Genomic DNA, 21,348 nt, shown 5'->3' with positions numbered 1-21,348 from the left:
AAACCTTATAACCTTGTGCCATTTTGGCATACCTATTTATATGATTAGGGTGTGGGGGGGAGCGTTTCTGCCTGTAGGAGATGCCTATGTAAGTTCGTCCAAGGTCTGTCTAAACAAATGTAGATAGAATGATTTTGTGAGCACCTTTAAAGTTTTGTCTCTGTGGGCTGGACTGATGAAATTGATCTTAGAATTAATAAAATATATTGTGATTCAGTACAGTGAGAACTGTCTTTACAACTATTTTTTATATATTTACCTTTATATATTTTATACCTCTTTTTTATATTTGCAAATATTTTTTCTTATGATCAGTTATGTTTTTCTTATGATCAGTTATGATCTTTTAATCATTTCACTGATTCTTAGGTTCTGATCCCTGCAGCACTTGAGAGAAGGCAGCTTTATTTTATGGTCTCTCAAGTTCACTTTGCTGAACTCAGTAATGCTTCTGTTCACCTGCTAGCAGCAGTGCTGTGCACTTCGTGGAGCCACAAATCAAAACTGGGTGGCTGCATGAGAGGACCATGACAGCTCCAGCAACACAGCAAGGATTCTTTGTTCATTTCTGCTTTGCCTTCTTTACTGTTGACTGAATTACATTAGTAAGTTAATGAGAGCCCAGCTACTGCAATTGGAAACAAAACTCTCATTGACCTCCATGATCAATGAGGTTTTCTTAGTTTTGAGACTTACGGATTTTTCATCATCAGGTGTGGTATGCAAGTGAACCTTGGTAATTAGAAATTATTTTCCATATGTCTTCCCATTTTGCACTTGTTTAGAGGGAAATACTGGTGGAAGTACTGTTGTTTTGGGCTTCTAGTTACATGCAGCTGAGCTGTTTTCTCATATACCAGCAAACCTTCTAGCCTGGGTTACATATTCACTAGGCAAACAAATGCAAGTTGATTTTAAAAGCAGATACTTGAATCTACTAACATCACCTGCTTTTCTCCCCTTATGTTGGCCTTTTAGTTCATCTACTTAGCATTTTTTCTCCTTGATAGCCTTTTCTTCTTCTCAGTTCACTGGAATTGTATTAATGTCTGGCTTTAGGTTTGAATGGTGAGGCTCTGTCACAATGCACATCTTCAAACCTCCTTCTGTGGGAGGTCAGGGCTACCTGGTGAGGTAGTCTGGACTCTGGGCTTCTCCCAAGCAGAGGAGGTACTGGATGCCTCACAGAAATGGAAAAACTGGAGGACTTCAGTCACAAATCAGAACTTCATTTGATTCTGGCTTCCTAGGGCTCTCTTTGAAAAAGGGAAGGGAGAAACACTTTTTACATAGTGCAAATTGAGAACCAGTAGGTGCCCCCTTTCTTAGTATTAGAGCCACATGTTTCTTTTCCCTTTTGTCATTAACTGTGTGAAGCACTCATAAATCCAAAACTTCCAACTCAAGCCTAGTAATAATCTTAGATTAAAACAGTGGGACAGTGGCAGGGCAAACTGGGAAATCTCAAGGGTCCTTCTTCCATTTTGTGCCATCACTGTTCAAAACAAGAAAGGATATTCTTTAGCTATGAAGAGATTAACTGAACAACTTGTCCTAAGAAGGAAGGCATTGTGCCAGCCCACAGTGCACCATATAAAACTCTAGAACAAAGGTGAAGAGATTTGTCCTTCCTCATTGCCTAGCTGCAAATACAATCCCCCTTTTTTTAGGCATTATACTGGGTCGATGTGATTCTCTGTTTTTCCAGGTTCCTTCTCCTCCTCTTGTCTGAAGTTCCCTGGATATAGGGCGTATTTGTCATGGTTGAGGCACAAAACATTAAGCTAGGAGAAATATGTCACAAAACTGTGAAAAATGATTTCCCAGTTTTCAGTATCCTACGCTGAACACACCTTATTAGGAGAATAGTAATATGTAAGGAATCTTTAACTTTTAATAAACTACCTGATGCTGTTATCCCCAAAATTGAGAATTTGGGGTTGTAAGTAGTGATAGGACTTGCTGCTTTTTTTGAACAATAATAATTTTTAAAAGGTACTAAAAAAAGTCCTATTTCTTAGGCTTTGTATTCTTTTATTAAAAAAAAATAAATGCAATCCAGATTGCAGTCCAGTGCCTAATGCTTTATCTTATTTCTTTGAATTCATCAGGCAACTATTTTGCTTTTTTTGTTTTTCTTTTATTCTTCCACTGCTGTCTTTTCATTTAAACATTGCACTTCTTCAACATGGGCTAGAACTCACTGGATTTTCCTGTCAACATAAACCAGTGTACGAACCTTCCTTCTAAGAAATAAACCACTGAAACCTCTGTGTGTGCAGTCTTGACCAAACCATTATAATGGAGGATTGTTAGAGCTTGCACAAACACCCAGGAACAACAGTCATCATTGTATATGCATCAATCAGTATGAATTGGAAGCAGTATTTCTTGCTAGCTCTGCTGAAACAAAGGCTGAAAACTGTGTTCAATTTTTGTTGTAGGAAGTAATAAGATTTACTGGAAGGTAAAATGCATGTTGGTCGGTAACACTGGGACTGATGGGATTGTGCTTCTATTCCCTATGTATGACAACATGGACAGTTACACAGTGATACTGCTAGGTTGGTAATTCAGAATCTGATCTTTTAATTACACTGGCTCTCTTAAGGCCTTTATATCGGGGAATTAATTTGATTTTGAGCTTTGTTCTGACACTCTGATGAGAGACTGTAGGGTTAGGATCATGCAGTTGTGTACATGTGGTGGCCTTGGCAGTCCTGGGGTAATGGTTGGACTTGATGATCTTAAAGGTCTTTTCCAACCTAGCTGATTCTGTGAGTCTGTGATTCTACATGCTTGCAGCTGTGGTGGGTTTTGGTGGAGAATGCTGTGTAGGCTTGTCACAAACACAAAATACTGACTGTGCTAGCAAGTTAGCTGAAGTAAGTGGAAAAGTCCTTGGGAAGGAGGGAAGAGAGAGGTAGCAGAGCTCCCTGCCTTCTGTTGGGGTGCAACAGCGGTAGCTTGGTTTGAATTAAAGCATTGCATTATTCTTCAGTTTCCCATTTTCAGAGAAAAAAAAACTATGTATGTATATGCGGTACTGAAATTACTTTGCCTGGATGTTCTCAATCTTTCAGTCCGTTTCTCACTGACATTTATACAAATAGGCAAAGCCTGTTCAGACCAGCCCTAGTCAGCACTGTCAGGAATGGCATAGGTATAGATGACATACTTTTACAGGATTCCAGGATTTCCAAAAGCAGTTGGAGACAAAAATGGGTCAGGACCTTCTGAGTGACTTTTCCTAACTCCAAAAGCATTAAGAAGGAGGATGGAAGATGCAGGAAATGAGTTGCTGGCCTGATGGGTAGTGTGACCTGTTTCCTGTAGTATCAGATCATCTCTCAGAGTGGGAGAGGACTTTTGCAGAAAATGCATTTTCTTCTTGATGGTGAGGGAAAAATCAGCTTCTGGGTTTCTTGGACTTACCTGTGCTCTGAAGATACTTAACTTGCAGCTGAAGAAAAGGTGCTCAAGGGACTCATACCAATACATGTACTTAGACCTGAAATTCATGAATTAGGTACTCTGTGATGAGCAAATACAAAGAATATAGAAATCCCAAAAACTTAGCTGTGCGTACACTGTGAGACTTACTAATAGAGAAATTAGACATGATCGTTAGCAGGAAGATGTTTGACATAACTGTTTTTACTGAAACACAGTTGAAGGATTTATGATTGAAATGCTGAAGTGACTGGGTGACATGCCAGGAAGAAAATGACATTGAGTTTTGAGCAAAGAGAATGGGTTTGCAATCCTTGTGAACTGACACTTCAGCCAACAAGGAGTAAACCGATACAGAGGGTGTCTGGTGTAGGCCACCAAATAAGAATATAAAGCCTTTTTGTGTAACAGGTAAAAGATGTGTGCTACTGTAAAGGATTTCATCCTATGGGATGCACTTTACCAAATTCATGGTAGCAAAACATTCTTTGGATTTCTAGGGAAAAAAAAGAAAAAAAGGCATCTGGGCAGGCGTCTGTCTGACACAATCTTTAATAAGCAGTTTAGTGGAGTTCTCCTTTAGGCTTTGTATTTAAAATGAACTGTTCCCTGGGCATCTGTTATGTGTAAATAAGGGACAGTACCTACGAAACAAGAAATTTCTCAGTGCTGAGAATTCAAAAGAAACAGGGTTTACAAAATACATGTTTACATCATGTTGGATACTTACATGTGTGCGACAAAAGTTTTTTATAGGATTGCAAATGAATATTTGAAAGTGTCACAAATAAAGTTATTTGTTAAATCTGAATTTAGCCTCAGTGCATCTATTATACTGTTGTCTTGAATTACATGATTTTCTTGCAGTATGTTCCCTGTTACTGTTTTTACAAAATATGGGGAGACTGCCTTTTTCATGCCTCACTGAATATACAGGAATGATTTTGAAAGGCTTATTTTGCCTAATCTTCATTGTTCAATATACAGCCTTATTTACTTCCCCATAGTAAATCCCTAGCCTGAAAAATAAAGCTTATTTTCTTAGCATTTTTTTTTTTTAATGGAGCTTGAATGTTACACTGTCTTAGCCCTTCCCAAATATTATTCCAGCTATCGTAATATTCCCAAATTATAATATTCCCAAATATTATTCCATCTTCACAGCAAGACCATGAAGGAAGAGCACCCCTATTTTACTGACAGGGAATGCAATGACAAAAAGAGTAAGGTAAGAAGTACCACATTACTAAGTACTGCAATTTGAAGTGCGGCTTTGCTGGGTTTAAATGACATCCAGCAATACTCCAGACTTCTGCAGGTCAGCCACAGGAGCTGGGACTTCTTTTGCCCAAAGGTGGATCTGCGCATACAGATGAACTGCCACCATAGGGTTCCCATTCTGCACAGAATGATGTATAGAAAGGATCACTATGAGGGTGGTAAGGCACTGGCACAGGTTGCCCAGAGAAGCTGTGAATGAATCTTCAGCAGTGTTCAAGGCCAAGTTGGATGGGGTTTTGAGCAACCTGGTCTAGTGGAAGGTGTTCCTGCCTATGGCAGGGGGGTTGGAACTGGATGATCTTTAAGGTCTCTTCCAACCCAAACCTTTCTGTGATTCTATGATTATGATTCTGTGATCTGCCCAGTGAATCCAAAATGAGGAAGGTATCATCAGAGACTACCTCTGAAAAGTCTTCCTTAACTTTCTGGGCAAGCAAGGTAAATCTTGGTTTCCTGGGCCTGATTTTGGAACTGGTTTTGTACTCCATGGTAAGAGCTAGCTCCATGACACAGCACTTTCTAGGTGTGCCCCTCCCCAGGATCTCCCCTCCTGGCAGCTGGGCTCTGCCTCCCACATGAGGGCAAGCCTCGAGCTTTACACTGAATGGTACTATGAAATAGCTTATGTTTGGAAAGAAGTGAGGAGATGCATTTGATTCTTAAAGTAACAAAGGGACACTTGCTGCTGCTGCATCAGTAACAAAGAAGGATGTCAAGCAGTTGTTAATATTGAAGACATTAATTCTGTTGTGCCACAGAACTTGGACTAAAGCTTTCTTTCAGAAAGACTGAGTGCTGAGAAATGGCTTTTAAAAAAATACAGAAAAGCTTTGGAAGCTGATGACATTCCAGACACAGTGTGAGTATGTGTGTTAATATGCTGCCAGTATTGTAAAATGATAACCATAGTGATCCAAGGAGCTGTGGTCCTGGTAGCCAAGTGCTGGAGAAGATCACAGAATGGTATGGGATACAAGAAGTGAAGAATGATTTTCTGTGAAAGATTTTGACAAATAAACTTCGTATCTGTTCCAGGGAAAGCTGAGAATGGTGAAACATCATTTAGCATATGAAGTTCTGATTAAAAATAACATTATAGAGATTCTGTGTGGCACCTATTCCTGTTGGCATCCTAGGAAGATCTATTCTTGGTGTCATGATAATTTTCTGGGGGAAAGTAAGATACAGGTAAGTTTTCAGGTGACAAACTCCTGGACAGGTCATTTGTGCAGATAAAGCAAGATTGTGCACAGAAAGGAACAAGTAGATCATGCTTTTAGGCAGTACAGGTTAAAAACATGGTGTAGATTATTTGTAGAATTGTATAATGGTTTGGGTTAAAAGCAACATTACAGGTCATCTTTTTCCACCCCCCTGCCATGGGTAGGGACACCTTCCACTAGACCAGGTTGCTCTAAGCCCCGTCCAACACTGCCAGGGACAGCCACAGCTGCTTTGGGCAACCTGTACCAGTGCCTCACCATTTATAGTGAAAAACTTCTTCCTTATATCTAATCTAAATCTACTCTCTGTCAGCTTAAAGCTATTCCCCCTTGCTTTATCCCTACCTGCCCTTGTAAATAGTCCCTCTCTAGATTTCCTGTCAATGCCCTTTAAATACTAAATGTGTTCCATTAAGAGGTAGCCACACAAGGCCTGCCAGCTGGCTGGTTTGCCTGCAGGCTGAGCTCTGCCAACCTGCCGGCCCTTGGGGGTGGCCGGTGCTGAGGGACGTGCTGCAGGTGTACCAATGCCCAGCGCTCACAGGTCGCTGTGTCTCACAGACCAGTTCACACATAAACCTGGAAAAGGAGACGTGCCTTGGAAATGCCCCCAGGAATGACTCCTGAGGCAAAGGAAGGTTGGTCTCATTATTACACGGAAGCAAAATGCCATGGTTAATCTTAGCCCCCAGGCATAGGAGAGGATCATGGATGCTCTGTCCCCTTAAGCCGAGAGAGGTATGACGAGAACCTGTGATAAGAGACTGGAGTAAGCCAAATTGTTACTGAATAGAGGATGCACCTCTTAGCAAACTGATGACTGAAAGGATTTATCAAGAGATGTGGCGGACTCTCCATCACTGATGTCTTGAAGTCAACACTGTTGGATGCCGTTCTGAGGGAAAGGCTGCAAAGCAGCGAGTGCTACGAGGCCTTTTACCCTCAAGTCAGATCACAATGATTTTAGAATTAATTAATCCATATTCCTTCCAGTTAACTTCACAGGTGCCACATACGTGATGTTAGATGCATTAGGTTGATCTTCGAAGGTTTGTTGCAAGTGATTTCAGGAAAAATTAGGAACATGTATAAAACGCGAGGTGCCTAAGGCGGGGTTAGGGAAAGTTTCCCGTTTTGCCTCCTGCCTCGGGACAAATTGAGCACACCGTGGCGTTCCTAGGGGATTTCGCGTACCATGAGGCAGGGTGCGAAACGTGAACGTGTTCCTGGGGGGCGGCAGGGGGCCATGCCGAGAGCGGGGCCGAGAGCCTCGGGCAGTGTGCGGGACACGACCCGCGTCCTCTGAGACACTCAAGTAACCCGCTGGGGAGGGGGGCAGCCCGCGGGGGACCCCCGAATCCTGCTGCGGCCTCCGTTCACGGTGCCAGGTCTCGGCGGGGAAACGGTAACGGCAGAAGCGGGGGCACACAGGCGTGTCCGCCGCGCCTCCCGTGTGCGTGTGTGTGCGGAAACGGCGCGGAGGAGCACAGGCACGCGTGGGAGGGTGCTCGCGTACCGCGTGTGCGCGGGGAAGAGGAAGAGGAAGGGGGGGGGGGTGTGAACCGGGCAGCGCGTGGGGCGGGGGGGGGAGCCGCTCCCTAGAGCCCTCCGGTGGGTTAGCGCGGGAGTGTGCGCGGGGGTGCACGCGCGCGCGTGGCGGGTCGCGCGTGGGGCGGGAGCGCGCGGTCCGGCGCGAGCGGCACCCGCCGCCCGGAGGAGGGAGGGAGGGAGCTGCCCCCCCCCCCCCCCCCACCAACCCCCAGGCGCCGAGAGCCCCACCTGGAGCCGGTGCCGTGCGGGAACGTGGGCCCGGCCCCGCTGCCGCCGCCGCACACTTTGCTCTGCCCTCATCCCCGGGCTGCGCGCATCAGCCCGGCGGCTCTGCCCGACCCCGACCCGAAGGAAGGACGGGCGCAGGCGGCACCTCCAGCCCGCGGCGGGGGCTGCCCGGCCCGCGGGACTCCCGCTGCGCTGCCCCAGCTCTCCGGGAATGCGGCACTAGCACCCCCGCCCCTGCTCCTCGGCACCGCTCCCGTCCTCTCCTCCGCTGCTCGGGGAGAGGGGGGAGGCTTTTTCCTCTTCTGCGTTTGCTGTGCCGGAGCATCCTTTTTTTTTTTTCCCCTTTTGGAGGAGGAGGAGGAGGAGGGGGGAGGGAGGGAGGTGTTCAATGAGGGCTGCTCGGCCCCCCCCCTCCGCGCCTGAGAGGTGCTGTCCCTCCCTGAGCGGAGAGGGGGGAGAGCAGCCGGGGAGGCAGAGGCAGGTCCCGCTCCCTTGCTCTGCCGCCTGGGAGTGAGGAGGAGGAGGGTGGTGGGGAGCGTGCCTGTGTGTGCGTGGTGGTGGGGGTTATTTATTTATTTATTGCTCCTGGTGGCTGCAGCTGGCAGACCTGAGAAGGAGTAGGCGCCATTGCCAGAAGGATTATTGCCAGGGGAGGGGAGAGGGGAGAAGAGAGAGGAGACCCCGAGGCTCCCGGGGAAGCGGAGACAGGCGGCTCTTTTCCTCCCGCCTTGGCTTCTGCCGCCGGGGAATGCGCCCGGACTAAGAGGGGCTCGGCTCCCTTCCGCCGCTCTGCCCGTCCCCCCTTCCCTCAGTCCTCCTCCTCCTCCTCCCCCCATCCAGCAGCATGCATCCCTCTCCACGGAGACCGGCCGCTGCCACCTCCAGCCCTGCCATGCTGCTGCTGCTCCTGTGCCTGGGCTGGGCGCCGCCGGGCTGGGGCTGGCCGCGGGGCAGCTCCCGGGGGGCGGCCGGGCTGCCCCCCAACGCCACCACGCCGATCTCCATCATGGGCTTGATGCCGCTCAGCCAGTCCGAGGAGGACCAGAAGAGCAAGATCGGCCGGGGGGTGCTGCCCGCCGTGCAGCTTGCCATGGATCAGATCCGCAACGAATCCCTGCTCAACCCCTATTTCCTGGACCTGCGGCTTTACGACACGGAGGTAGGGACAGCCGCGGGCACCGCGCCGCCGGGCGCAGGGGGAGGCGCCGCCGCCCGGTCCCGGGGCGCTGCGGGTGCCGGGGCACAAGGGCAGCGCGGACACCCGGGCCGGGGCTGCGGCTGCCGGCGGGGCCGTGCGCGGCGCCTCCGAGCCTGCCCTGCCGGCCGGGCCCCGCAGATGTGGAGGGACCGGCGGCAGGGGGAGAGGAAGTGGAGCTGGCGGGCCGTATCCTCCTCGCCCCGCACATCCCGAGTTGGTTCCCAGGAGCCGGGGCTCGCCCCGCCGCCCCGTTGGAGCCCCTGACCGGCCGCTGGCAGCGCGGCGCTGGGCCCGGGGGGACGGCTGGCGGCGACCGGGATCCGCTGTCCTTGGCTCGCACATACAGCGGTGAGAGGAAGGCGGCCGCATCCCATCCCTCTCTCCGCTGCTGCCCGTTCAGCAACAGATGCATGCCGGCCGCTTGACTCCCCCTCCCCGCCAACGGGCATCCCGATTTATCCCGTGCAGCGCCGGGACGCAAAGGGCAGCGGCAGCAGCCGTGCTTGAGAAGCAGGAAGGGAGGGTCTTGCAGGTTCCCCCGGGTCTCCCTCCCTCTCTCCCCGCCTGCCCTCTAGCGCGGCGGGGCGCGGAGGCGCCCCTCGGAAAGAGTTAAATTTGCAGTGCTCGTCCCCGAGAAGAGCCCGGCGAGGTGCCCCGCTCCGGAGCGCTGCCCGGGGCTGGCGGGATGAGCTGGGCGAGGAGCCCTGCGCGGTGAGGTGCGGTGAAGGGAAACATCTCTGCTTTACCTGCGGGCGAGAAAGAGGCAGGGGGAGAGGCGAGGAGTTGGTTCCCACCACCAACCACCCACAACTGCGTTTGGTTTTGGTCACAACTTCAGTAACCGTGTGCTTGCGAAGGGTAGGTGGTGATTCAATATCGAGGCGTTCCTGAAGATGGCAGTCGTTCCCCGTGTAATGCTGGCGGCGGGTGCTCATTTCCAAGACAATCCGCGGTAAAATCAGTGACTACTGAAAATCTTCCTGGCTGTCATTTAAGGAAGCCCCTGTCTTCTCCCCTTCGGTTCTCAGGATCTGAAGGGAGCAAGCTGAGAGCTGCAATGACAGGCTGTACTGCTTCGTGTGACAGTGTCTCCATCCCAAAAATTCTACAGAAGCCTCTCCATCTAAGGTGGCTTTTTACTGACATAAATTTATCGCAGTAATTTTTCAGGTACCTCTGAACATAAACGCATGGAGGGCAATATTGTTGAAGATGTCATTTAGGAGAGAGCGTGCTGCCATCATGTTGCTTTGTGGGAACAAGACTGAGTACTGAAAGGGAATACAGGCAAGAACTGCCTAGAGTAGCTGCTCATTTCCTTAAAAATAGTGAGTCTTGGGGAACTCTGCAATTGTAAAGAAAAGAATTATGGGGGATTTTCTGAATGGCATTACCAGTTTCATAAAGTGAGGTACATGTTAGAAAAATATCACAGTTCTCCTAAGCCTGTTTTCATTACATTATTGTATTTAAACCCTTCACTTGGGTGGAATTGTTACAAAAAATAAGTCACAGAAAGTAGAGAAGCCTAGACAGGATCTTCCTTCTTCATACAGTAACATCACGATCAATAAGTTGCTGCATTTTATTGCAGTCAAAATATTTTGAAGTTCTTAATACAGATTTTAGGTTCTGAACTAGGTAGTTACTGTTAAAATATTCAGTGGAAAAAAATGCACTTTTTGTTCTAGAATGAGTATCAGTTTCATAAAAATTGCATTTTGACTGTTTTGTGCTCTAGGGACATAAGGAATCAGGGTCATGTTGCCAGCTTGCTCTGTAGCTTTGAATGCTTTTAAGCAATTAATAAATGGATGGTTATGGAATGCTAAGTCAGGCGAATGTATATATTTGGAGTATGGTTGGCTCATGATTGCATGCTTAGTAGTGACAAGTAAATAACTTGGCATTCATGAAGAGCACTGGATTGACTGCACCAAAGCGGAACAGACTAATGGCTGGAATAGCCATTAAATACATAATGGCAGCACAAACTTTTTCACTGGGTTCAGACATTACCTTATTCCTTCACTGCACTTATGGTAAGCAGAAGGGTAGACAGCTCATCATGCCCACTTAGGTTCTGAGCCTGTTTTCCGAGGTCACCCATAAACAGGTATGCCTGAAGGGCCTGGATCTTTATCATTGCATAATCACAGACTAGGGAGTAGTTCTTCCTCTCTGGGCTTCGCAGGTGGTGCTTGTGACATTGTTGGCTCTTGAAAAAAGAAACCGTGGAGACTTGAACACATGAGATCTTTTAATAGCCTAAGAAATAATTGTATATTTTTGTAGGAAATGCATGGCAATGATTCAGAAACTCTTATGTTCTCCCTTGTGTCTTTCCAAAATCTCCCACTGTTACAACCTGATATTTATATTGCAAATAATATTTAAAACAGCCATTGGATTTCTTGGGTTTGTTTGGGTTTTTTTTGGTTGTTTTTGTTTTTTTTTTTATTACGCATTCAGGTAGTTTTCTGTCAGCATTGAATTGAATGTTTTCATTTGTTTGGTACTTCTGGTTTGCATAATGAAGCCTTATAAGGCCTTTACTTTCTGACCAACCACGTGGAAAATTACAGTTGTACCTTCTAAGTTTGAGTGATATTTGTCAGCGCTTGAGCACGCTAACCTTTGAGTACATGAGCAGCAGCCCTAGTGTTTTTCAAAGCATTTGAACTAAATTAAACACTTAAGTACAATCCTTAATCTATGTCTCAACCAGTTGTGATTGTGTGAAGTGCGTCTTTGTTACAAAATATGGCCACTGGTAATAAAAATGCAGAGACTTCTGTCTTGAGTATTTTTGATTATTAAATGTATTTGGAGTGTGATCCTGATGCAGCTCAGTGAACTGTGCTTTGCTACCCTATGAGCATACCTTTATCTATTTGGACATTTCTATGTAGGTTCAGTCAATAAAAAAAAAGCTCAGGTGTAGGCATTTGCAAAATTCTGGTCTGAGTTAGTGGCTTTAATGTATGCTATTCATTTCAGTGAGAGCAGGAGCAAACTTTAGGTGAGACTCAGGCAAAATTTCATAATAACATTATTTTAGAAACTAGAGCATTTATAAAGTGATCATCTGTGAAGAGTTTCATCCAAAACCCATTGAAATTAATGGCAGTAATGCACTGATTCTAACTGCCCTTGGACCAGGTCCTAGAAGTTAAGGGTGCTTGATAGTTTATGGCTTTTGATCAATAACCATGGTATTATATTTCTTCCTTTTCCTGTCCCTGTGATTGTACCTTTAGTTGGTCGAAAATGCAAATAAGTGTTTTGAAAAATAATAAAATAAAAAGCTTTACATAAACTAGATGCAGTTGGTAACTTCATGTAAATCAGGAAAGATGATTTCTGCTTGAGAACCTGACACACACTTGAGAACCTGACACACATCTGTTACAGGAAAAAAACCCAGAATATCACTAAAGTAAAGGAATTAAACATCCTAGTAGACAAATAATCAATTTCAACAGTACTTCATTTGCATCAGGCAAAAACTGACTATGCAGAAACTAGAGGAAGAGGCATGGTGGAAGACAAGGGCTTTAATGGAAGTTGGATATCTACCTTTCAACAGCTGGACATCTTCCCTCAAATATGGAATGTATTTTCTGATATTCTGTAGGAGAAATGCTGCAAGTGGTGCACAGAGAGGCTGAATTTGTTTTAGATTTAAACACGTATAGCCAAGAAAGGTTTGTATGCAAGTTAGAATTCTTTCACTTGTTTCTGAAGATCAAAGTAAGCCTTGACAACCTGAAAACATACCTTCCAGAAGTAAGTGGGTATAATATCCCAAAGAGGGAAGAATATTCATGCTATGGGGATGAGATTATGTAATTTTCTCTAATTGCTACAAACAATATTCTGTAATCCTGATATAATCTCGTCTTCGTGTAATAATACACTCTAATACCTTTAAATAGCAGGTTGGCATAGAAGGGTGAGCTCTGGAAAATGCATAGGACTCCACATAATCTGAAGGAAAATGTGAACTTTCTGACATTTAATACATATTTGCCTTCTATTCTGTAATTAAGTAGAAAATGCCTTGCCTAATTTATCTGACAGGAAATTACAGGCTAAGTATAATATGAGTAGACCTTCTCTTTATTTTCTTCTTTTACTAAAAAATTATCCATATTTTCAGTAAAACCCTCCTCCCTCAAAGTTTAAGAAAGTTTTACAGGCCGTGCACCAGTCTGTGTCATACCTAGAGCTATTCTAAATTACGAAAGACCCTCAGCATCCAAATAAAGATGCCTCTTCCAGAAAGTCCAGTCATAAATGGTGTTGACAAAGTTGACTCATATCTTCCTCCTGCAAGTGGAAGTAAGAATCATATTTACTTTCACTAAGGATGGCAAACATATTCTGGAAACTGGAGAGTGGGTTTGTTGTCAGTGGTGAAAAATAAGGTGTCTGTCCATGAACATGAATCACAGCATTCAATCATAGCTGATGGTCCTCAGAAAGGGACAAACAGCTACCGGTTACCCAACTCTGCCCTAACAGAAGTGAGCAAGGGCACACTCTTAGAAAGAAGTGCACACGATGTGTTAGTTAGGCTTTTTGTCTTACGAGGCATAGGTTCAAGTCACTCTGACAGCAGCTGCCTTTGTGCGGTGAAGTAGTGTACCAAAGCCAAGTTGGGACTCTGGGAGTGATCCCTGACATGCTTGCGAGTGCTCTGAGTACTAAATTGTCTGGAGCTTTATTCTCATTTTTAAAGTAGTGCTCAAAATAGGACAGGTAAGGTGGTGCTGGGTCATCTAAGAGTAACAGTCGGTTGAATACAGAGGAGATGTTAGGGTCTGAAAGAGGGTCCAGTTTACAGCAGACTGATCAGGCTGATACTGGTTATTGTCACGTCAGATGACCTTGCGTCTGGCATATGTTGAAGTAGTTGGGTAATTTGTTACCTTTAAATATTACCAAGTACTTGCACTGTCTGATATATGCAGAGTGTAGCATTAAAATGCAGTATGCTGTGTGTATGGATGATGATCACTGTCTACTCTGCTGGCAATGTTCTGCTTGGAAGGGACATATTGCTTTAAATAGTCAGTGTCCCCTTTGACTTTCGCATAATACGGCTCCATTTGTGACATAACCTCTTTTTGCTCTAGAGTTTTATAAACTTGAAGGGAATAATCTAAAAGTTAAGTGTTTATGTTAATTTTATGCTGGCTTCTCTGCTGATACTAAGATGTGGGTGGGGAGAGGAGAGAAATCATGTATTCACTGCACCCACTCCTCTGAGTGCGGATCCCAGACCTGCAGAATGCATATCCTCTAAATATCTCAGCAAAGAGATTAAAGCCACTGTATCATTTTCTGGCGTATGTCTTGCAATTTCATGTATAACTTATCCTATGCATACTGCAAAACACACTGTTATGGAATCTTTTGATTCAAATGCTAAACATGCTCTGTCAGCAGGGAAAAATTTATTTTTTGAATAAATCCAGGAAGGAGTTTCCGTTTATGTTTGGAGAAAGAGGGGGGAGGCCCTATCCTCTGATATGGTTATCAACCAGACTGAATTACTCAAGTTTGTGGAAAAGATGGGGTGTAATATCCTTGTGATAACTGTGAAGAAAATATTTGTGATAGAAAAAGGAAGAGGAGGAGCTAGAAGAGAGTTTTAATGACAGCATTCGCACAAAAAGTTGTCAATGTAATATTTATACTGTTTTAATTAAATACACTTAACTATTTGGGATGACAACATAAATAGCATCACATGTCAAGGCTACAAAGCACCATCCCACATTAATGATCTATGCATGATGGTGCATGCATGTCTCAAGCTTTGTTCTCTGCTTTCGATTTCATTGCCTTATGGACATTTTCATGGTATATGATGGAAGAACAATGTATTTGAGCAAACTGCAGAAGCTGGGAGCCAAACAGCTTTTTTATGAAACTCAAGTGGAGGCCATTGCTGTCACAGGAAAGGAAATACTTCTCCTTAGGAAGGGTTGAACCACTGCATATGGCAGTCTGGCTCAGGGAATCGGGTGTTAGAAGTTAGCAGAACAAAACCTTCCGTGATCCTTTCTGGCTCAAGTAATTTTTGGAGCTGCTGAGGCTCTGCAGAGAGGTACATGGAGGCCAGTCAGCAGGTGTGACTGCGGAGATGTGTGTTGATATGCCACAGCCCCATTTATCCAAAGAAAGAACTCTATTTCAAACTGTGGGATTCCAAACTGAGAGGGTACACTGCACATACATCATAGTTTTTAAAAACTTATTTTTGTACTCGGAATGCTGGAACTAAACCAGTGACAGAAGCTTTTCAGGAGCCAGATGCACTGTTCTCTTATTCGTGGGTCTAGCTGAGCTAGAAATAAGATCTGCAGTACTTTTGTGGTCCCCTGCCTCCAGCATTAATGTACCAGGACTTACTCCTGCCTGAAGCAAAGTAGTTCAGTCACAGCATTGCTCCAACTTAAAGAAGGTAATGCCCCTAAGAACAGCTGGGATATATTTTCAGTCATGCTGTGTTTCCCCTTGCCATAACACTGACACTTGTGGGATGTCTCCCTTGCAGAGGTTTTGTTTGTGGGTAAGATCTGCTGGATTTGGGGCTACTTCATGCTGCCTGCTGAGTGGAAACAGGACATTCTGACCAGCCAACACTTGTTTCTTTTCTCTTGTGATGGAATAACCATGTACTCTCTTTGCCAAGCCGGTGATTGATGTCCAATTCCTGTGCCATTAGTTTTTCATTATCAGCGGCCTTTAGTTCTGACAATTTTGTGCATAGTATTTTCCAAATAAGTATTCTCAAACGTGAAAATGAAAGCTAACAAATTAAAAGCAAATATCCACCTTCTCTCTGAAAATGATAGTCACAAAGAACGAAGAACATAAGGGCTAATTCAGCAGAGCTGTCCAAATTGTTGTTATTGAGGCTCCTGAGACATGAAGGCCCAGATAATGGACTAATTGCTTTAAAGGGAACATCACGAGTTGGAGAGATAGGATTAGAAAACTTAGGTTTCCTGCTATGGCTATAGTATTTCTTTTAAGGAATTAATGAGTTCTAAGATCAGAGGACCATCAGGATTATTCAGATCTTAAAATATAGGCCATATATTTCACTTGGGGATTTCTGCCTCCTCCACTGTGAGCTAGAATATGTAACTTATAAAACCTGCTCTTGTCTTCAGGATCCCCCAGAATCTTCCTCCCTGAAAACTTTTCTCTGTGATTTGCTTGAAATCCCTTTAAAAGTCCATTCCTACGTGCAGCTTAAACTGCTGCCCCTGTAACTGTTGTGAGAGCAGCAGCTCTCAGCATTTGCATAGCTGCTCTCCCTGCAATTCCTTCCTGGCTACAGAGGTCAGAAATCACTACAAGGTAGGCTGTGCAGGGCAACCAAGGCTTTCCTGCTTTTTTTTATGGCTATCCAAGGGATCCAGCCTTGTACGAAGGGTTCTGGTGGATTAGATGCTGCTGGAGTCAGGAGTCTTCTTCCCTCCCTCAGATTGTCACAGACCATATGTGAAGACCTTGTTGACTTGTTTCATGGCAAGCTGGGTCTGATGGATTGACGTGCTCCTTGACAACAGTCCCCATTAGAGGAACTCATCCTGTATGCTTGATCATTTCCAGAACCTCATTTTTCAGGGATTAAAGCCATATATGTTTAAAAAAATGTATTTGTTCAATCTTTTGTTTCCTTAAAGTAGCTATGTATTTTAATTTACTGTTTGCCTACAGTAGGTCTCAGCTTCTGCCGAAGCTTTACTGAACTACAGAATTATGTGAAGAATCATATACACAATAGCTGTCTTAAGCAACCATTGTACATACAAAACCTCAGGGAGAAGTAGTAAGAGGCCCCTTTTGGAATGCTAATTAACTTCCTTTCCACTGTTTACTGCTCCTGCCTTCACAGTGAATCTAATGTGGGGTTTTTGTAGCAAAGAACACGCACCTTACTTTACAATTTTTACTCTGTGTAAGGCGACAGGTTTTGTCAGATTAACACTTGGTGTGCCACAAAATATAGCTCATAACATTTTTCAAGTGGTGTGATTAGTAGATGTGCACTCTTGTGTATCTTAACAACATCATATAGAGATGTTTAGTATACACATGTAGTATAAAAATATTAAATTATGTGCTTCTGTGGGGTCTTTGATAGAACTTTAAAGTTCTGTAAAAGCACTGTGGGTTTTGCTTTCCCCTCTTCCCTGTGAATTCGGAGAACCCTAAGTATTAATAATTTATAGGAGGTTCACTGAGATAGAGTCAACTTTCTCTTTTCTTTTTCCCTTCCACTTTCTGCCTTTATAAAAATTGTAAGCAGGACCAAATTCCATGTTGTTGGTGAGAATCTAATCTGAAGGAACGTGCTAGTGGCAGGAAGACTTTGTGTAATGTAGTAAAAGAAAGGGCAATAGCAACCCCTATGTAGAGAAAGTGATCCAAAAAGTTTTGCATTCTAGGTCTTTAAACTTAGTCAGTCTCCCCTCTGCTCCTCATTTCTGTTTCTTGCTGTGAACAATGCTAATGGTATCAGTTTCAGATCACTTCTTGAAACCAAGGAGGTTTTCAAGTTAGGTCCCTCAACTGCACCAAAAGCACTGAGTGATTTGCATTTTCTGTCAACATCAGTGGGAATTGCTGAATACTCAGCACTTCAGAAAGCCAGCCCACCTACGAAAATGCAACGTGCTTCCATGAGGAGGAGACCTAGAATTGCCACTTCTAATTAGGAACAATGGCATTCATAGTTACTTGCTTTAAGTAAGTAATGTAAGTTTCAAATTGCCTGGCGGAATAAAATGCTGATTTTGTTCAGCCTTTGGGATACAGATCTTTTCAGGATCTGTGTCAGTATTATCAGAATTAAATATCCTTTAGAATTAGATTATTGCATCTCAAAGACCTTGAAGTTGAGAAATATGCAAGGTATGGGTATTTTTAAAAACCTGTCATTTAATAAATAGTTGTTTTTGTAATTAACACATATCTGAAAACAGTGTTTGACCTTGGCAAAAATAACAGCTTCTTAATGTAAACAAAAGGAGTGATGTGGGATTACTGAATCCCCAGGGTCTTGTTACTCAAAGCAGGTCTATACCACTGGCACAGTCTTGTCACACAGGAGGTGTTATCTCAGTATCAGCAGCAGCACTTAGTTAACTGATCTAATAGAAGTTATTTCTTTTAAAAAGAATAGTTTACTGAAGGGTAGAAAGTGTCTTTTCCTTGACCAGTGAGTTCAAAAGTTTGGTATTATTAGAAATTACTTTTTCATCCATTGTAGAGCAAGTTTCAGCTCAAGTCACCTCTGAACATTAAACTAGATAGACTAAGCTGCTGCTCTTTTTTGATTTGTTTTGGTTTTTGTTCTCCCCAGCTTTTTATGCATTTCTTTGGCTTTCTTCTGAATCTTTTACAGTTTGTAATCTTCATTCTCAAAGTGCTGCCACTAGAATTCAATCTATTACTTCAGGAATAATCTCACTGATGCTGTATCTCTTTTCTTCAAGCCTTCTACTCAGAATGGAGGAAACAAATTTGATCTTTGTGCTGCAATGCTGGGGAAGAGGGTGAGGAAGCAGAGATGAAATTTTTAGGGTACATATGAGGAGTGACACATTCGGATTTGCAGCAAAAATAAGTTTTCATTTACCTTCTTCAGATGACTGTCACTAGCTACAAGTAAATCTGGTCAGTCAGGCAGTTCGAAGAAGATAGCCTGGTCATTTGAGTGATGCTGTAGGAGGTACATAATTTTAGCTGAACAGCCAGCTTCTTAAAAAGCTGGGACACGTCAGAGGAGATAAATAGTGTCTCAGTACTGAAGCTGCTCTTGGCGTAGGTAGAGGCTTGGTCTTGATGTAACAACAGGAGTTCCTGTCCAAAATAAATCACAATGGTTTCCAATGCATTACCAAGGTTTCTTAGGATGTGTGAGTGCTCTGTATTCTAATTACACTGAGCAATTAAGCAGCAAGAGCAGAGACACATGGGACAAGAAGGGTGAATGATAACCTACTTTGAAAAAACTAACATTTGAGGCTGGGATTAGAACATCCTATAAATGTTAATGGGTGTTACTCAAGGGGGAGGAAGTTTTGTGTGGGAGGTATGAGGTGACATACAGCTTAAATATATAGCCAGCCTTTAACACAGTTAATACAGTCTATAGTCAACCTTTTGCATGAACTAATAACTCTTTGAGTGATTTATAGTTCAGAAATACTAATCAGGGGATTGAGAACTCAATTTAAAATGCTATAAAGGCAGAGGAGAATGTGGTAAGGAGGACAAAATAGAAATGATTTCTCCTTTTGCCTTTGGAAAGTATTGGTTATAGGTAGTACTTTTATGCCAGGTGTTTGGGTATTTTCCTTTTTAAGCTCTCAGGGACTGTGCTCCTACGAGGGAACACAATTTCCTCCTACAGTTTTCCTCTCTGAAAATTACTCAGTTTGTGCAGATCTCACAGAGGAGATGCCAACAGTGAGTCATCTGGTCACCAGCTCTGTCCTAAGGTTTTTCAGCTAGCTCTTGCGGACAGCAACTACAGTGATCCTTACCATGCTGAAGAACGCTTACTTACCTTTGGTAAAGCCTCCCAAAATCGAGGGGAAGGCAGGGTCTAAAACAAAGTGACCTTCATTTTCTGACCCTGAATCCAAGTCTCAAAATTAATACTATTTCAAATAATCATAGAAATTCAGCTTCGCATTTGAGAAATGCATATAAGATGCAGAGAATTGATTTATCAGATTAAGATTTCACATTTGTTATGTTTGGTAGTAAATTCTTAGGGTGTTGATTAAACTCAGTTGAAAGACTCCATCTTTGAATGTGTGACAGGGGCATAACAATATGCTTTTGTAGGTATTAAGCCTCAGGAGATATTATTCTAAACGTGCAAATTGTACCTGTATGATCAGTCACATGCATGGGAAACATGACTGTCTTTTTCATCAGATTGAAAACTTATGGGCATGTTTTGACACAAGTACTACAGAATTAATTAGCGATAAAAGTACTACATAAGAAACAACTGCCTGGTTGGATAGTTAAATGTTTCTGTTAGGAAGCAAATTTTAAGGAAGCAAATAACAAAGGCGGCACTAATACATGATCTTATTTGGTCCTTTGTCAGGCATGGTTTGAAGGCAGCAACGCTAAGGCGACCCAGAAGTAGCACAAGGAAGAAAACACTGGTCTAAGTTGAATCCAGTCACGTATCTATAGAATGAGATTATGCTCCCTAAAATGTATGTCCTCAACAAGGATGTCCACCCAAATGGTGCTGAAAATTATTTCATAGCCTCTGATGACAGTTCTCTTATGCATTTAAAGCCACTGGTTGGGCAGTGGGTGTTGAATGAGGTGTGGTGACAGATTTGTCTTTAGACACAGAAGAGGATATTAGATATTCAAGCTGCATTTTTTTTGTTACCTAAACATGAGCCAAAGCTATGACTAATGGAGCCCTATGTTCCCACTTAGTGAAAAGATTTAGGCATAGGAAGAGGAGCAGTTCAGACCACCTTAGCTACTGAGGTTTGACAGCATGAATGCTTCCTGCTTTCCTCCCCTCCTCTCCCTTAGTGTAGTCAATGCTGAAATAATGCTGGTAAAGAAGGCTGGTCCAAGGACTCTTCACCAACAAAATCCTATTTAAGCGTCTAAGAAAGGTATTAAATGGGATTTAAGCAACATCTTGGTGTACACTGGCCCTCTGCTCACAGAAGAATTTCAGCTGAGTTTAAAAAAAATTTAAGAAACGTTTAAAAAACATGTTTTTGGTAATCACATTATAGAATCGTAAGACTAAGAAACAAAAAAAAATACCTGTCAAGTCATTGTGTTAAATTGTTGCTGTGCTGGATTGTGCTACCAGCGTGTGCTTCCTACTTAGTGTTGTGCCCAGCTAATGTGCTAGATTTCTTAGTCTAGAGAATTCTCATAGTAAATGCTGACCCTGCTGTATCTGATTGGGGTATAGTCTTATACAGGAAAAAAAACAGTATTTCCTTCCCCACATGAAGGGCGCTGTACAGCCCTGCTGTAGGCAATCGTGACAAAGAAAAGGAAGGGTATGCACCAGGTATTTCTGTTTCACCTCGTGCTTGTGTCCAAGAATGCACAGAGAGGAGTAATAATTGATTGGGCTCTTTTCTTTGCCCACCCAGTTGCACAACTGAGTTGGCAGGAAAGTCACTGTGGGCAGTTAGTAGTAAATTGAGCATATATCTCCTGCTAGGGGCTATTTGCTGTGCCCAAAGCAGGCATTTATCATTTCTTTAATATTATTTTTCTCTTTTTACTTTTATTTATCTATCTACTTCCATGCCCTTGTGTCATGCAATATATGGATCGTAATTATTAATTAGAATGTTTATAATTGGACTTTAC

General features: G+C 43.6%; 1 protein-coding gene across 2 annotated transcripts in view; it reads left to right on the top strand.

The window, feature by feature from the left end:
* The first annotated feature begins 8,125 nt into the window (after positions 1-8,125).
* GABBR2 (gamma-aminobutyric acid type B receptor subunit 2) overlaps positions 8,126-21,348 on the top strand; it is a 445,208-nt gene continuing 431,985 nt past the window's right edge. The window contains exon 1 of one of the 2 annotated variants that reach the window (XM_061449004.1): positions 8,126-8,895. In XM_061449004.1, coding sequence (XP_061304988.1) covers positions 8,581-8,895 — 315 coding nt within the window. In that variant the 5' untranslated portion in view covers positions 8,126-8,580. The remainder of the gene's footprint in view (positions 8,896-21,348) is intronic. The other variant, XM_061449005.1, reaches the window with a different exon arrangement.

The sequence above is a fragment of the Pezoporus flaviventris genome, unplaced genomic scaffold (assembly GCF_033815535.1).
Source record: "Pezoporus flaviventris isolate CSIRO_AGI_PZ_B2104156 unplaced genomic scaffold, CSIRO_AGI_Pfla_v1 ptg000007l, whole genome shotgun sequence".
In the NCBI taxonomy this organism is placed as follows: Eukaryota; Metazoa; Chordata; class Aves; order Psittaciformes; family Psittacidae; genus Pezoporus; species Pezoporus flaviventris.
The sequence above is the reverse complement of the archived record's forward strand: the minus strand, read 5'-3'. Positions and strand labels throughout refer to the sequence as shown.